Genomic DNA, 17,767 nt, shown 5'->3' on the forward strand with positions numbered 1-17,767 from the left:
CATTTTTTTTTTTTTTTATGAAACCCCCAAACACGAGAGGTATTAGAACCTATAGTACTTAGTATTGTGCTTGGGTTGGAGGTTGAGAAGCCGAAAGAAGACATTTGTTGACATTAGACTTGAACTTCTATAGACTTCATTTTTAGGAAATACGTATGAAGGAAGGTTGTTCTTGTTCCAGAAAATGGCAGTTGCATGAATAAACAAGGAAGATAAAAAGTTGGTTCTGTGAGTTTGAAGTTGGACAGTAAATGGATGTTGGCTGGTGGCAGCATGTGTTCGGACTGTTTTGAAAGAGAGAGTGGGAATTATAAAGCCAATTCAGAAGAACAGTGCCCGTGGAAGTATCTGTAGAAAAGGCATGCAGCAGAAACAGTATGTCTGTGGACAGAGAGTGGAGACACTCTGTTAGAGAGGAGTCATTAATTAACCTAACTGCCCTCTTCTGAATGGAATCTAGAAGCCTCAGAGAGGTTTTGGGGACACCGCCCCAGATGTGGGAACAATATTCCATGGTAGCACAGATTTGTGATTTGTACAGAATGAACAGCTGTTTGGAAGAAAAGTAATGCAGAGGAAGCAATATTTGTTATGTGCTTGTGCCAAGAGAGATTAGAAGGCAGAGTAATCCCCAAAAGAGATATATCATTTTGCTTAGAAATCGGAGTGTCGCCAAAGGTAAGCATAGGAGCAAAAGAATCCTTTTTGCAAGATATAAGACAAGACTGGGTTTTAATAGGATTGAAATTGACTAAATTGTCTTTGCCCCACTGGAGAATTATCTAGAGATTGGCATTTAAGGAATTGGTAGCGGATATTCGAGAAGTTGAAGTTGATCGAGCTGTTGTTGTTGTTTTTTTTTTTTTTTTTTTTTTTTTTAGGAGCATTAGCAACTAAGGCCATATTGCTCCTGGGATATGCAGTGGTCATTCTCTGACCTTTCCGCATCCTCCGTATTTGGTGGTCATGGGCTCGAACCCCGGTCTAATCAAGAAGCGTGTGCTATGCACTGCCGCTCCTGCCCACCTGGCTACAGAGGCGCCTGATCGAGCAGGGCAAGGTTTTTCAAAATAGAAAGTGGAATGCAATGTGCTATCATCAGCAAAACTATGTATATGATTTCCATTCAGTGGAAGAAGGTCATTAATATACAAGAGGAAAAGAACTGAACCTTGTGGGACAACAGCATTAGTGGAGAAGTTAGAAGACAGCCATCTAGCATCACCCTCAGTGAGCGATCAGAGAGAAAACTGGATAACCAATTACAAAAAACAGTTGGAAAACCATAATATGGAAGCTTGTTTAGAAGACCTCTATTCCAAACATGATCGAAAGCCTTTGAGATGTCAAGAGCAACTGCTTGTGTTTCACCAAACTTTTCCATTGAATTTGTCCATAAATGGGTAACATAAGCCAGAATATCACCAGTGGATCGACACTGACGGAACCCGTACTGGTGTTTGTTGATCAAACGGAAGATTTCTAGGTAGTTTAAGAGTTGGCAGGTGATTGATTTCTCCATTACTTTAGAAAGAGTAGAAGTAATTGCGATGGGACGATAATTGGATGGGAGGGATTTGTCACCCTTTTTAGGAACTGGCTGGATATGAGCAAATTTCCAAGCAGAAGGAAAAACACCTTTGGAATAAGAAAGTGAAAAAAGGCGGCAAAGAACAGGAGTATGTTCAGGAGCACTGGTTTTGAGAACAAGTGGAGAAATACCATCGGAACCTGGAGCTTTCTTAGCATCAAGATTTGTGAAAATCCTTCTGACATCCTTTTGATTGAAGACCACAGGAGGCATTGAAGGCAGCATGTTGGGAATGGTGGGAGGTGTTTTACGAAGATCATTAATACATGTGTTGAAAGAAAAATGGGATGCTAGAAGATCAGCTTTATCCTTGGCTGAAGTGACAACAGAACCATCTGGTTTTGACAGAGGCGCAGAGATGGGCAAAAGTTGCGACCAATAGTTTGGCAAGAGACCAGAATGCTCGGCTACCATTAGGGCAAGAAGCAAATTTTCTACTCTTAGCCTGTTCAAAATCTAGTTTGGACTGATTAATGACTGCTTTACAATTGTTTTGAGCTTTGGTGTAGGCAGAAAATGAAAGTGGAGAATTGGAAACAAGCCAATTACAATAAGCAAGACTCTTGAACAGCCTTAGCACATTTATTGGAAAACCAAGGTTTAGATAAAGGACGAGATTTTAAAATGCAGTGTAGAATAAAGGATTCCATTCCTACAAGAATAATTTCGTTGACATCAGAAGTTTTGAAACAGTAGTCTGACCAAGAAAAAGAAGAAAAGAAATCGTGCAGGTTATTCCATTTTGCATTCTTCTAATGCCAAGCAGTACAAGGTTGGGAATAGCCATGAGATAAAGGCTTCATTGAAGAAGAGACAATCACCAAGTTGTGATCTGAGTTACCTAAAAGACCACTCACTTCGACAGTGTACTTGGAAGGATTGTTAGTCAGAAAAAGATCAAGCATGTTGGCTGTATGGTTAGGAATGTCCAGTATTCTTGTATGTAAATGAACAATCTGTGCAAGATCATTAGAAATTGCAAAAGCCTCAGCATCTCGACCAGCTGGATCAATGTGACTAGAAAATGGAATCCAGCTGTAGTTGTAAACATTAAAATAACCAAGGAAAATCACCTCACTGTTAGGAAAGTTGGACTGGAGAAAGTCAAACAGCTCCAAGTGATTAGTAGAGTTGGGAGAATGGTAGAGAGATTTTAAGTCAGAGAAGATCGAAGAGAGGAGATTCCAAATTACCAATTCTATAACAGGGAATATCAGAACGGACATATGCACAATTACCACCTTTGAGGCAAAAAGGAATCATACAGCAAATATTTTGGCAACTGAGATTCTGTCAGAAAAAGTACATGAGGTTTGGCAGACTGCAAGTGGAAATGGACATCGTTGAGATTAGAATTGAGACCACGTATATTTGTGAAATGAATTAGGAAGTATTTGGGAGGTTTAGATCTTTTCGCTGATAAGCTTACTCTATTAATTTGACAATTCATTGTATATTCAATAGTAAGAAAAAGTGGGTGGGGGGGACATGGTGTATGGAGTAATGAAATTTTTGGATATAGCATACACATGGTAAGAATATACCCAGATCCTTGACATAATGTGGTCTCGACAATCCCCCCCCCCCCCGCATACACACTACTTGGAATCCCTCCAGTCACTATCTGGCAGAGTAGAGGTAGCAAGATTATACACTAGCCTCCTAAAGAGTTACCAATAGGTGCGGTCTGGAGTACTAACTTGCGGCCAGTCTGCGAACACCGTTTTAGAGCTGTACCATTAAAATGTAAGGAAGACTGGATCTCGCCATGATGTTCATCATAACCTCAAAAGTCATCAGTCATACTGCATGATGGTAGAGATGGGGAAAAGTTGACCAGAACTTAGCTCTGGAGACTAAACATGGGTTCCACCACTTCAAGCTTCCAATAAGCAAAGTGGTGGTATTGCACCAGTTGATGAGAGTCATCTACCACCTAGTATTGCCTGGTAACACAAGAGGGGCGGCATTCCTCCATGTGGTGTGGGTGCCACACCTTGACCGCTGCTGATGTTGGTTCATACCTGGGTAGTCGCCCACAGTGTGCTTGTGCATGGAGGTTATACCCAGGATTACTAACAGTCGCACCATTGTGAAGGTGCAAGCAGAGGATTTGGCTGTCACAGACCATCCGGACTTCACCGAAATTGGGTCTACTTGACTTGAATGTCACCCAAATATCAGTTCCATCAGCGTTTTAGACTCCCAGGTAGCCAGTATAGCTTGTCTTGCATATCTGAGAGAATGTCTGTGACATCCTCAAGGACCATTGTTCCTACTTCTAAAACCCAATTTGAATTATATTACTGGGCATTCTGTATTGAGTTTCTTGGATAGAGTTACGTCACTCCAGTTACAATAATAATATAAAGGGATGTGGTATCCTGAGTATCCCTAATCACTCTAAGAATATATATGTAGTTGGTTACTTTAGAATCTTTTAAAATAAACAAGGCCACTGAGATCGACCTATCATAATTTTTTTAACAAGTGTATGTCCATCTTAAATAAATAAAATGTGTTGCTAGTTATCAGTTTTTTGTTTTTTTTTATTATCAAAAAAAAAAGAAAAAAAGTAATTTCTGGTATGGGTATTCTCCAAAAAATTATATATATATATATATTTGTTAGAATATATGGTCACTAAGTGGTTATGCATGCTATGTTTTAAATGTCACCTTTTAGTAGGTTATAATACTATTATGTATGACTAGCTCAAATTGTCCTGTTCATAGTAAAGTTATTTGTCGTCATTTAATTTTTCCTTCTATAACAAAATTGAAAAATTTAGGTTGAGTTTTTTTATGCAAGAATCATTTCAAAGCCTGTTCATAAACAACTCAGAGAGAATTCTGATCACAGTCAGCAAACTTAAAAGGAACTTATATTGAGCAATTAGACTTCACACCAGCCGGTATTTAAATAAACAAATACTGCAACTAAAACACTTTATTTACAATAAAATAGAATAAAAATATATAATAATCTAAAACTGATAGTTTAATTTACAATAAAATAAGAAATGTAAAATAAAATATGATGATAAAAGCAATAAAAACAGTGAAATACCGTAACAACTGTAGCTTTTGGAGACAGCAGTCTCCTTTCTCAACAGCATACTTCTGCTGTGCGGCACATCCTTAAATAGCAGATCCACAGCACTCGTCACATGGTTCCTCAGGAATATGGTTGGAATTTCCCATTTGCACACCGGAACCGGAAATGGCTCGGGAGCACGCTAGCTGAAACCGTTCATCTCGTCCAAGAACAACGGTTTCAAAGAGGGGATGTAAGCGTACACCCCTGTCTCTATTAATGGTGTTGCTAGCTGCCCCAATACGTACTCTCAAGCCATTTACGGTCCCAGAACCCCTGTGCATGATCCGTGATGACAGCATCCTCTGGGGAAATTTGATGTTGCTTCTCCCAAAAGTGTTCTGCCATGGCAGACTTTCCGTAATTTGCCGACTTTATTACATTCATATGCTCCCCCAGATGGTCTTTCAGTTGTCGCCCCGTCTCACCCCCATAACACACCCCACAATCCAGGCATTTAATTTCGTATACCACCCCACTGTTGGCTTCTTTTGTCTTTGACACGGGATATTACTGTGTACAACCTCTGTCCCAGGAGTTGCACACACCGTATCTGACACCCTCGAATTATTTTTGCAATGTGGTCTGAAAGGCCCGGATAGTAGGGAATGTATGCAGCGCTCACAGGGGCGAACGGCTCATTACGGGTGGACTCTGCTCCTCTAATAAATCTGTCCAACACCCTCTGGGGGTAGCCGCATTTCTTGAGGTCTGCCGTGCCACGAATAATTTCATTATCTTTATCCTCGGAGATGCTACAGTGGGACCACACCCTATCTATTAAAGCCTTGACAACACTACCCTTGTGTTGGCTGGCTTGTGCCGAGGTATAATGGGTATATTGACCCCGGCACATGGGCTTTCTAAACACCTTGATCTTGAGCCTACAACCATCCCTAATTACCAACACGTCAAGGAATGGTAGGGTGCCTCCTGCTTCCACCTCTGAAGTAAATTTGATAAAAGGGGAGAAGCTATTAAGTACATCAAGTACCTGATCCTCCCTCCCCTTTTGCATAATGATGAATGTGTCATCAACAAATCTTTTCCATTTGTGCATGGGAAATTCCAAACCCTGAAAAATTCTGACTTCCAATTCTTCCATAGCTAAGTTAGCCACTATGGCACTAATGGGGGAACCCATGGCTGTGCCATGGACCTGCCTATACATGACATCTTGGAAAACCATGGTGGTACTGGATAAACAAAACTCCACACCTTCACAAATATCTTTAACACTTAGAGGAGACCTAGTACTTAACAATACATCCTTTTCTAATGCCATTCTAACGCATTGGATTCCAAATTTGATAGGGATACAAGTGAACAGTGATGTAACATAGAAAGAAATCATAATTTCATCTTCTCATACAGTCTGTCCTTTTATAAAATCCACAAACTCTTTACTATTCTTGATGGTGAAGTTGGAAAGTCCTACTATGGGTGCGATTAACTTAGCTAGGAACCTTGATAGAGCGTACGTGGGACTATTTACGAATGATACAATTGGCCTGAGTGGTATGCCCACTTTATGTATCTTGGGGAGCATCCAGCAGCATGTAATGACCAATATACCTCCTTAGATATCCATCCTGACTTGTGCCAGCACTGTATAAGGTTATTCACTTGTCGCTCCAAACTAACCAACTGATTTCTACGGGTGACTTTATATGTAGTGGTATCTTGCAATAGTTCCAAGGCTTTATTAAAATATTGTTCCTTATCTAAAATAACTGTAGCTCTACCCTTGTCCGTGGGCAAGACTATTATTTCGTCATCTTGTTTTAAGTTCCCTCAAAGCCCTTTTATGACTAGTACTAAGGTTGAAGGGGGCCGACTTGGCCTGGCTCGGGATTACCGCAGTTCTAATGCGTACTTCATCAGCCTGGATCGCTGGTAACTTATAAACGGCTCTCTCGATGCCCATAGCTATTTCCACGATAGGAGGTTTGTTCGGCATCAGAGCAAACTTGGTACCCAAGCTTAAAACCCCCCTCCTGTTCCTTAGCCACTTTCTACTGAGATTACAAATAAAATTAGTATTACGCATGGTCATGCGTAATCACTGTCTCCTCTAATAATCTATTAAATTTGCTAATTTGCCTCTGTTTATACACATCTGAAACCTTAGTCGTTTTCTCCCAGACTAATTTCACTACCAATGATCGATGCACAAGAGATATATTACTAACACATTATTGAATGCAGTATTAAAATTTGTTTATTTAAATACCGGCTGGTGTGTGAAGTCTAATTGCTCAATATGAATTGTCCCAGCCTTGTAGGCCTATTTGGAGATATTAAAAGGAACTTGTTGCTAATGCACCTAAAATTAATAACAGCAGGATAAGATTTTTTATGTCCACATCCTTTTGCCACAATAACCACTTATCAACACGTTCAAGTTTATATTAGATGTGATTTGTGAGGTTTGCTAATTTAAGGAAAGTAAAAATGTCAGTTTGAATTTATCTGCAGTGTTATAATGTCATGTTATTCAAAAACTCTATGTTCAATGATATACTTTACTGTCAGCTGAGAATGGTATCTTTGACAATGGAGAGGATTGCCTTTCATCAGGTATGTATTCCCAATACATAGCCTGACTTCATGTTTGTTTGAGCAAAGAATTGATTTCCATTGTTTGGGTTTTCCAGATTTTAATCCATTCAGTTTTTTCTCATTTGTCTAATTACAAGTATGTGGTTATTATATAGTGACTAGTGGTTTATTAGAAATGCATTTGGCAGGTTTTTTGCAGCTCACTCATGTCCCAAAATTCCAGCAGAATCTAACGTTGCTGTTTATCACTAAGACAATAAATAGAGAATTTTTCTTACGTGCTTGGGAGAAGTGATCATCTCACTGCAAGGAACTCTTTTTAGTTGGGTGTTGGCATGTTTGGATGATCGGGTAGGTTTTGAATTTTTGTAGTGCCATTCAACAGAAGAACTCTGCGAAGACCGAGAGGAGGTTCATGGATTTCAGTATATAAGCTTTGATGTTCGAAAGGCTCCTGTCATTTTAATATACTTCTTCCTAGCTGAGTTATAGATGGGAAATGCATAGTCTAGCCTAGATTTGTCATGGCCTGGTATATGTGCCCCATCTCATGGAAAATATTGCCCTTAGAATATTTAATTTCTTTAAACAGATATTTTACATGCTTGAGGAAATTTAGTTTTTTAGGTAAATTTAGGTAACCAATCAGTCCGACTTCTCAGCCTAATCATGGATGATTAGGCTGAGAAGTCGGACTGATTGGTTACCACCAATTCATAATTCAGGTGTATCCTATATTTTATACAGAAGTGTATTGCTGCTGTCTTTTGTACTGAGATCCAGTATAGATGGTCCATGTCTGTTTTATTTATAGCACCTTGCACTTGTCTTTCTGTGAGTGGCATGAAATAGTGAGGTCATCTGCATATAAATATGTTCCAACAGTTTTGAGAATATCTTGTATGATGAGGTTAATTTTGAATGCAGAGTTGCACTGCGCCTTGGTGAATTCCTTTCTCTTGAACATATTTTTGGGACAGGATATGTTTAAAAGATTCTTTTGCTTAAGAAATTTTGTATGACTTGGTAAATGGTCTCATGTTTCTATTCTGTCTGTAAGTCACATCAAAAGCTTTCTCAATAGCAAGGCCATATAATAACCAAGTGCTCATTTCTGAAAAACCTGCGCCTTGGTGAATTCCTTTCTCTTGAACATATTTTTGGGACAGGATATGTTTAAAAGATTCTTTTGCTTAAGAAATTTTGTATGACTTGGTAAATGGTCTCATGTTTCTATTCTGTCTGTAAGTCACATCAAAAGCTTTCTCAATAGCAAGGTCATATAATAACCAAGTGCTCATTTCTGAAAAACACATTGCATATATATTCTTGCGGAAACCATATTAATGATTTGGATCAGTGTAAATTTTGCCATTTAGAAGCAAAAGAATATGTAAAGAATGTATATTATGAGATTGGCAGTGGTGGGGTGCCTCTGGAATTGATTCCATGTCTTTTTTGGCCAGATTTCATTCATCGTTTCACCAGTGCTTGTATTGTTTATTAGATGTCCGCTGTGGAGATTATTCAATTTGTGCTTTTGATATCTGAGTATATTATGGATTCTTGATCTAACATTGCATTGGACTGATATTTTGTACAATTTGTATTTTGTGGTGCATCAATATTCTGAAAATGAGTGGGTAGTGGTCACAGTTGGATTCATTTGAGATGTGGAAACAAGGTTGGTGAGGTCTATTGCTGAACTTATTCTTGTTGGTAACTGCACATGAGTATGAGTACCTGTGTTTAAGAGTGTTATGTTTTGCACTCATCTTTCCCCTAAGTGAAAAGATCCCATAGGAGGTGATGGCCATTGAAATCTCCAAGTAGGCAAATGATTCACTAGGTCTTCTAATTTGTGATGGAAGAGAAACTGCAACAAGTACAACTGCTTCGAGGGAATTTACTAGAATGACTAAATTGTTGTGAGAAGTAATATTTTTTTTGATCTTGTCTGTATAGTGCTTCATTTTAATAATTTGTAGGGCTAGGTTAATTTCTTGTAGGCATGAAGAGGTTCTTTAATGTTGTTGATATTGCTTGGAGACCACAACAATTCCATTGAAGTATTGTCCACATTACTCAGGCTTTGATGATTTTCTTTGTGTTATCTGTTTATGTCATCAGTTGAAGGAAGCTTGAGAATAGCTTCATCTTGATCATCTGTGTCCATGAGATTGGTATTATATTGTGCTTTTTCTATCACTTGGAGATTTTGGCACGTTATTTGTTGGTTTGGGAAGGAACATTCATGCCCAGTCTGCTATTGAGGTGCTTGGAGAAACAGATGTCAGTTTGTGTTTCAACTTCTCTTAATTCTTTTGGTTTCTGTGCTCGAGACATCTTTGTATAACAAAGGGAGACAGTTTGCTGATGGCTGCTCTGTTAGTGAGCATATGATCAGGAAGGGTGGAATAGCATTTTCATTCTTTTGCCAGTAGATGAGTAAGAACCATCTACCTATTAGCACGCCGACCGGGCTAGCCAGGTGGGTAAAGTGCCTGCCTGGCAACCCAAAGGTCGCGGGTTCGAATCCCGCCTCGGGCTTGGATCAAAGCACTGCAAAAACCTTGGGAGGTGCACTATGGCCACAGAAGCCGATGCGCCAACAACTGCCAAAAAAAAAAAAAAACCTACTAGCACAGAAGTGATTGATCTATAGGCCCAGGTAGAATCTGGTTTGTGAAGTCCATTGTTACTCCGTTTAGCCCTGGAGGATAACTTTTTCCTTCCAGGTTTGTGGAGCCAGAACAGTGACCAAGCAATCAGAAGGAGAAAACAGTGTGTTGCTAGCAGAGGAGGGTTTATAAAAGACCAGTACTCACACACTAGTAAATTGCACTATAGCGATCACTTGTCGTATAAGCTGGAACACATTGGGAATGGGTAAGATTCACAGGAGGCAAGGGTTTGTGATTAATGACTACTCGTTAGATTAGCCCAATATTAGAAGAGGGATCGGTTATGTTTTAATGTAGTGGTTTTCAACCGGGGTGCCACGGCATTTCGGTTTAAGTTACTTATATGTTTATTTCATTATAAAAAGGTGTACAGTATCTTTTTAATTTTGTGGTGATGTGGTGTAATTGATGTTTACTTAGTACCTCTATATAAAGAATAAAATTACATACTGAATATATATATAATTTATTAGATAGTATGAATCAGAGCTGTAATACTCAATATGTTCTACGTTGATAATAAGAGGAGTTTACCTCAATATAGTACGTAGAACACTTCCGTATGATACCCTCTAGAAATAAAAACGAAAAAATCAACAACTTACCGGTACATTAAAGTAAAATATAAATAATTAAATAATCAATTTAACACAATTTAAAACAATTAAAATTCAAATTAACGCAATTAAAAGAATCTAACGAAAATCGTTTTGAATATTTTCGTTAGATTCTTTTAATTGCATTAATTTGAATTTTAATTGTGTTAAATTGATTATTTAATTATTTATATTTTACTTTAATGTACCGGTAAGTTGTCGATTTTTTCGTTTTTTCCGTTTTAATTTCTGGAGGGTATCATACGGAAGTGTTCTACGTACTATATTGAGGTAAACTCCTCTTATTAATTTACTAATATATAATTTATATAAATATCATATATACAGCGAGAGAGAATCAGATCTAACAGGCAGAAAATTGAGTAGGGGTGCTGTTATTAAAAAAAAAGGTTGAAAACTACTGTTTTAATGCAAGGTAGGCCCTGGTGTCCTCTCGAACATTTCCTTGTAGAAATAAAGGGCAAAAGATCTTATGTGGTAAGACAGCACCCAAACCGTTTGACTGTTATCTATGTGAGGAGAAAAAAAACAGGTAGCTTATTTTTTTTGTGAGTGCAGCAAAAATCCTGTGGTCACTAATGTACCCATAGCCATATAGTGCAATTTAGCTGCATTGGCTAAAAAAACAAATTATGCACTTCTTTCCTCCTGACATAATTAACACTCCAGTTGACCTTTGAATTTCTTCAAACTCAGTCTGTACTACCAGTAGAGGTGACTTGTTCTAGTAATCTACTCACTGGCTAAAAGAAAACCACTTCTCATGTAATTTGAATTTATGGCTCTTAGTTCTAGAATTCTTTATAATTGTGAAAATTCAGCCTTAAATCATTTTATTCCTCTAAGGATCTGGTCAAACTCTGTAGCCCATCTTTGAACCTCATTTTTCAGATGAGGTCTTCATACTTGGATAGAGTATTACTTCCCTAACTCTACTGGATATCGTTTGATTAATCATCAATAGGACACCATGGACTTTCCTGGCAGCCAGGAAACTTTGTATCTGCCACCATTCTTGAAGTCTGTCCAAGAACTGATCCTTGGTGGACCCCACACTAATCTGAAGAATATGCATTAATCACAACCCTCCAGCCTATACCTCTCATGAGGGACTGAGTCAAAATTGATTATTAGGTTAGTTAAACATGATTTTCCCTGAAGTCTGACTTCAAGAAAATTTTTATATGAAAAACTTTCTAATAATTTCATATGGCTTAGCCTCCTCTCATGCAAGACCAACTATTCCCTAAATGTACATGCCTGGCTTTGGGTAGTTTGAAAGGAAAGCTAAACAGGATCATGGGAGCACATGTTTACTATATAATTAGAGAGGGGACTACTACTGCCCTAGGCGCCCCCGTAGCCAGGTGGGAAGCAGCAGCAGTCCGTAGCACACGCTTCTTGATTAGACCGGGGTTCGAGCCCGTCACCACCAAATACGGAGGATGCAGAAAGGTCAGGGAATGACCACCGCATATCCCGGAGCAATATGGCCTTAGTTGCTAATGCTCCTAAAAACCAAATAACTACTGCCCTGTAAATTTATGTAGTCCTTCAGAGAAAATAAACATGATTTATATTCATGGTTTTAACAAAATAAGGCTGCTGTTTTGTGTTTCTTTTCATTAGTTTCCTAAATGCTTGCTTTAGAAATCAGTTGTGAAGATTTAAAGAGTGTATTCTGTACATTTGTTGAAATTGAAGCTATGCCTAATTATCAAAATGCTGTTTCACTGCCCACTGATGTCACATGTTTTGACAAAGCATAGTTTAATACAGTTGGTCGTCGACTTACGACCGACTTCCGTTCTGATTGACAGGTCGTAAGTCGACCATATATTTATTAACAGTATTTTTTAACCTTTCTAATCTTTTTATCATCTTTATGATTTATTTTTATAATCTTTTATTTTTCATTTTAAATACAGTAATGTTTTTATCTTTTACTTAGCGATACTGAATATACCTTCGTTTCTACGCCTAGGCTATCTCTCTCTCTCTATGAGGTTAAATTCAAACGTTCTCTACATTTTAATTGGTTTATTATTCATACTGTTTATAAAAAAACAAAACTACAATCTATAATTATATTGTACATAATGTACTGTAAAGATAAAAATTAATACAAATGAAATTTACAAAATCAATTTTCAATCTTTGCTTGTGCTGGGTTGTGCATCGTCAGGGCCATGTTCTTGGGTTGAGGTAGGAAATGTTTATTTATAGAGACATTATGCAAAGAAAATCTTTTTTTAAAAACGCTTAAACCACCCAGTACTAGCCTGAAAATCTTCTGTGTAATCGTCTCCGGCGCGTGATTTTAAACTGAAACAAACTTCTAGCCTTTGCTTGCACTGTGTGAAGGCTCATGGGTGTATTTTTTTTGTATTAAATCTTCCATCCACATAAACAACAATTTCTCCATTTCATGGATGGGTTCCTGTCGTTGTTTGGTTAAAATTGTAGACTTAATAAGTGCAGAACCTTTCACAGCTTCCCGAATTCTTTCTTTGTCCTTAAGTATCGTCAATACCGTGGAATGTGATAACTTCAAGTCACATGCTATCGTATTCACTTTCTTTCCGCCTTCATACTGCTGGATAATTTTCATTTTACACTCTAAATCAATAGTTTTCCTTGACTTTTTAGCTGGCGTATATGTAGATGAAGTCATTTTCCTTTTACTAAACATTTTATGCGTATTTCAGTAGAATTTTAATTAATACACCACACGCAACAGATACTTGAAAGCGACTGGGTGTATGTGAGAGAGAGTGACTGGGTGTATGTGCCTGGTGCTGTCTTCAGGCCTCCCGTCATCGATTAATTAATTTATTATTATTATTTTTTTTTGTGGTCGTAAGTGCGGCCGGTCGTAAGTCGCATAGGTCGTAAGTCGACGACCAGGTGTACTGCACACTAATTAATGTAAATCTGCAACATAGTTATGTTGTGGTTCTTGATCCCATTGTTCATTCAAGCCATAGAGGTTTATACCACGAAAAGGTGAAGATTGGACACTGCCCCCCATAATCTAAGGTTAGGAGATGTGGGGTGGTCTCTGATCCCTTGGTAAACCAGTATTATTTTCCATCAAATTAGAGTCTGAGGCAACGAAACGTTTGTGTAAAAGTGACAGGGCATAGTGCTATTGAAATGCAGTAGCTAATTTGCCAGCAGGAATAAAGAGAGAACCTTCTTAAGCTATAAGCATTCTATAACTAGTTTTCACTTTTATTAAACACACAAAAAAAAAAATTGAGATGTAACATACTGTGTACATTAAGTGGCATCTACTTATATAGTACATTTGTCCCTTCAGAAGGGCTGTAGATATAATCATTTGCAAATCAAAAAGGGCTTAAGCAGGGTGTTCTGCTGTATATTTATGAAATAAACCCCATGTGGGGTTTGGTTGGTAAATACAAATTTGTTTATCAGATTTAGGATTTCATTATTATAGTTCAGGGACCAGTGGCATAATTGCCTATTGATAAACTGAGGGAGGTTCACCTGGGGGTAATTGTCCCATTGTATAAGATGGGTTCCCAATCTTTTTTGACTCGTGAACCCCTTTCAACATAATATTTTTAATGTGAATCACTAAGGCAATCGTAAAATATTTCTATAAGTGACATTGCATAATAATAAAAATTATTATTTATACTTTGTAAAGCAGTTATTAATCAGTCCAAACTAGATAAGAGTAGAAAACTTGCTTTTAGTCTAAATGGTAGTTGAGCATTCTGGTCTCTTCCGAAAGCTATTGGCTGCAATTTTTGCCCACATCAGCCAAAGATAAAGCTGACCTGCTAGCTTCCAACTCATGTATTGATAATCTTGGTAAATCACCTCAACCCATTCAATGCCTCTTGTGGGCTTCCAACAGAAGGATTTTGATGAATCTGATGCTAAGAAAATTGCAGGTCCTGGCGGTATTTCTCTAAACCTGCACTCCTTAGCTTACTCCTGTTTTGTGTAGTCTTATTCCAAAGGTGTTTTTCCTTCTGCTTGGAAATTTGCTCATATCCAGCCAGTTCCTAAACAGGGTGACAAATCCCTCCCATCCAATTATCATCCCATTGCGATTACTTCTACTCTTTCCAAAGAAATGGAGAAATCAATTAACCGCCAACTCTTAATACAAAGTACTATCTGTAAATCTTTCTTATGATCAACAATTGTCAGTGTCATTCCACTGGTGATATTCTGGCTTATGTTACCCATCTATAGACAATTTCAATGGAAAAGTTGGGTGAAACTCAAGCCATTTCAAAGGCTTTTGGTCATGTTTGGCATAAAGGCCTTCTAAATAAGCTTCCATCCTATGATTTGCCAGCTGTTCTTTGTAACAGGGTATCCAGTTCTTTTCCCCCACTCTTTCCTCTTGTAAATTAATGACCTTCCATTGACCGGAAATCATATCCATAGTTTTACTGATGATAGCACATTGCAATCCACTTGGAGAAAGCTTCAACTTTGAGTATCCATTGCCAAATCCTTAAATGCTGTTCTCCAGTGGGGCAAAGATAACTTAATTTCAATCCACTGCAGGATGAAGGCCTTTCCAGTTCCTTCTGTTTTGTGCAATGGCCAGCCATTTACTACCCACAAACTCATGAATTTCATCTATCCATCTCCTTAGTCCATCATGTCTTCGAGCTATGTGTCCTGCCCAAGACCATTTTAGCTCTTTACTTGAGTTTGCTGTCTAATCCATGTGTTTCTCTTCTTATCTAACAGTCTTATTCCCAATATAATTCATTCCATTCTTTTGGTGAGTGCCCAAATTTCACTTCCATAAGTCATGGTGGGGAGTATACATTGGTTCATTATTTTACATTTCAGACAAACTGGGATATTGCTCCTCAGTATGTGACTATATTTCCTGAATGCTATCCATCCAAAATTTATTCTTCTCATCCTGTCTTATATCCCGCAAAAAAGGATCCTTCTGCTCCTATGCTTATCTTCAATGATGTTCCAATTTCTAGGCAAGATCTTGGGGATTATCCTGACTTCTAATCTCTCTTGGCATAAAGCACATTACAAATATTGCTTCCTCTACATCTAATAATCTGGGTTTTCTCTTTTGCTCTTGGCATTACTTTTCTTCCAAACAGTTGACTCTGTATAGAAATCGCAAATCCCCAATACCATGGAATATTGTTCCCACATCTGGGGCGGTGCCCCAAAACCTCTCTCAGGCTTCTGGGTAGCCAAGAGGCCAGAACATAACAACAGAATACACACACATCTGGCCCATTTGTAATGATACTGTTCTTCACAGAGATATGAAGCGGAGTTGAACAACTAGGTGCCGCCCTTACATGGCACTGTTCTTCTATCATTCCTGCTGCAACTAGTCAACGTCATTTTGCTGTCCAATTCAGAGAACCAACTTTTCTTCTTCTTAATTCAACTACCACCCAGAGAGAATATGATCGTTGATCATATTCTCTCTGGGTGGTAAACTTTAACTTCTGTAGATGGTACAATCTACAGAAGTTAAAGTTTAATGTCAACAAGTATTTTATTTCAACCTATTCACGAGAATGAAAACAAAATTTTGTTTGGAAAACATTTATTTAACCTGATATACTGTAAGATAGTAAACTAATTATAAGGAATTATGGGAGATGTGGTTTCTTTCTTTGGCAATTTTTATTGCAAATCCCCGGTATAAGGCAATGAGAAATTTTGAGTTGAACAAAGGGTGCGCTTAGTAAGCGCACCCCTGTTGTTGTATAAGCTTGCTTTTTTTCATCATTTGCCACCGCTAAATCATATTGAAAGTTCTATAAAAATCAAATGGTTTATTTGTTGGTGATGACAAGATTAAACTAATGGCCATCAAGATACTTTGTTATGCATCCATTGTACACACTATATTCTTTTACAAGAAAAGTAATATTAAATAATACCACTTTTTTTTTTCCTCTCTCAAGAGCAAACCAAGGATACTTCTGCCAGTGTAGTTGAAAAAATTACTTTTGAGCCAAAGCTGATGACATTTCAACAAGATATTATGAAGGAAATGGGAATTACAGAAGAACGACAGCCTTATCCTACTTATTGGTATTGACATTTGTCTCCTTAATTATAAAATAAAACTAATTTTAGACTGACTGTGTATGTGGTTTTAACAGATTGTTTTAATTTCTACTCCATCACAATTGACAAAGCAGGCCTAAAATGTTTACAAACAGAAGTATATGGCTGTGTTACAGTTCCTATTCCACTGGGGTTTTGATGGTAAGTGAAATCTGTGGCCTAAGTACGAAAGTTTTTTTTAGGAATCTGGTTACATGTTAAACACAGACTCCTTTGCTGAGTTTCCTGCAAAGGCCTTAGTAACTGTCTGGTCTTTCCACTGCTCCTTTGGGTGAAAGTGATGGACCCATGGTCAACGACCTCTGCCCACTTCTTAACTATGGAATAGGAGAAGCATCATCCTCCGATGCCTTAGTCCCTTTATTGGATAAAGATTTTGTCAACTTTGGACCTGTAATAAAAACTGTGGGTTACAATTTGAAGTGTTTTTCAGAAATAATCTTTACCACTACCCTTTCATATGGGTGTACACAGAGGATTTCAAATTGACCATTATCTTGAATGACAAAATTAAACACTTTATTTATTTGCTATTTTTTTTTAAAGAAAACTCTTTTACCATGCAATAGTCATGACTGTGAAAAAATAAAACTGGATTCAAGGTCATCATCAATTGGAATATTTTTCTGTTGTCTTTCTTGCTATAGAAACTTAATATAAAGTGAGTTTGTAAATAAGCAACCAATTCAGCGGCATCAGACACTGTTAGTCAAAGAAGGGGTACACTAAAATAATTCTGATTTCAATTCCCTGATATATGCAAAAATTAAGAGAAAAAGTAATTCTTCTTGCCACTTTAAAGCATTTCAGCTCCCTTATATGCTATACCAGTAGCACTCAGATTACATTCAATGACTATAGGAAAGGTGCTAAAAATCAGTCACGTGCAACAACTTTGAATAGACTTAATTTTCTCCAGTCAGCGGGAGATTAACTAAGCCATCTCTATTTGGTAATAAATAGTACAAATCGGCCCTGTATATAATTGCTGTAGTGAAACTAATACTGCTTTTACACAGGAAAGTGCTAGTTCTTGCAAATGCTACTATAAAGTAATCAAAAAGTGAGCTCTCTGCAGTTGTATTTCTATTGGCCCAATATGT

At 37.7% G+C, this 17,767-nt stretch overlaps 1 protein-coding gene across 1 annotated transcript in view; it reads left to right on the plus strand.

The window, feature by feature from the left end:
* Positions 1 to 16,679, plus strand: part of mRpL24 (mitochondrial ribosomal protein L24) — an 82,995-nt gene extending 66,316 nt beyond the window's left edge. Inside the window, exon 6 of the mRNA XM_090371764.1 lies at positions 16,499 to 16,679. Coding sequence (XP_090227890.1) covers positions 16,499 to 16,635 — 137 coding nt within the window. The 3' untranslated portion in view covers positions 16,636 to 16,679. The remainder of the gene's footprint in view (positions 1 to 16,498) is intronic.
* Positions 16,680 to 17,767: the final 1,088 nt, after the last annotated feature.

Source organism: Mastigoproctus giganteus, chromosome 4 (genome assembly GCF_048544385.1).
Source record: "Mastigoproctus giganteus isolate SK-2022 chromosome 4, ASM4854438v1, whole genome shotgun sequence".
NCBI classification, from domain to species: Eukaryota; Metazoa; Arthropoda; class Arachnida; order Uropygi; family Thelyphonidae; genus Mastigoproctus; species Mastigoproctus giganteus.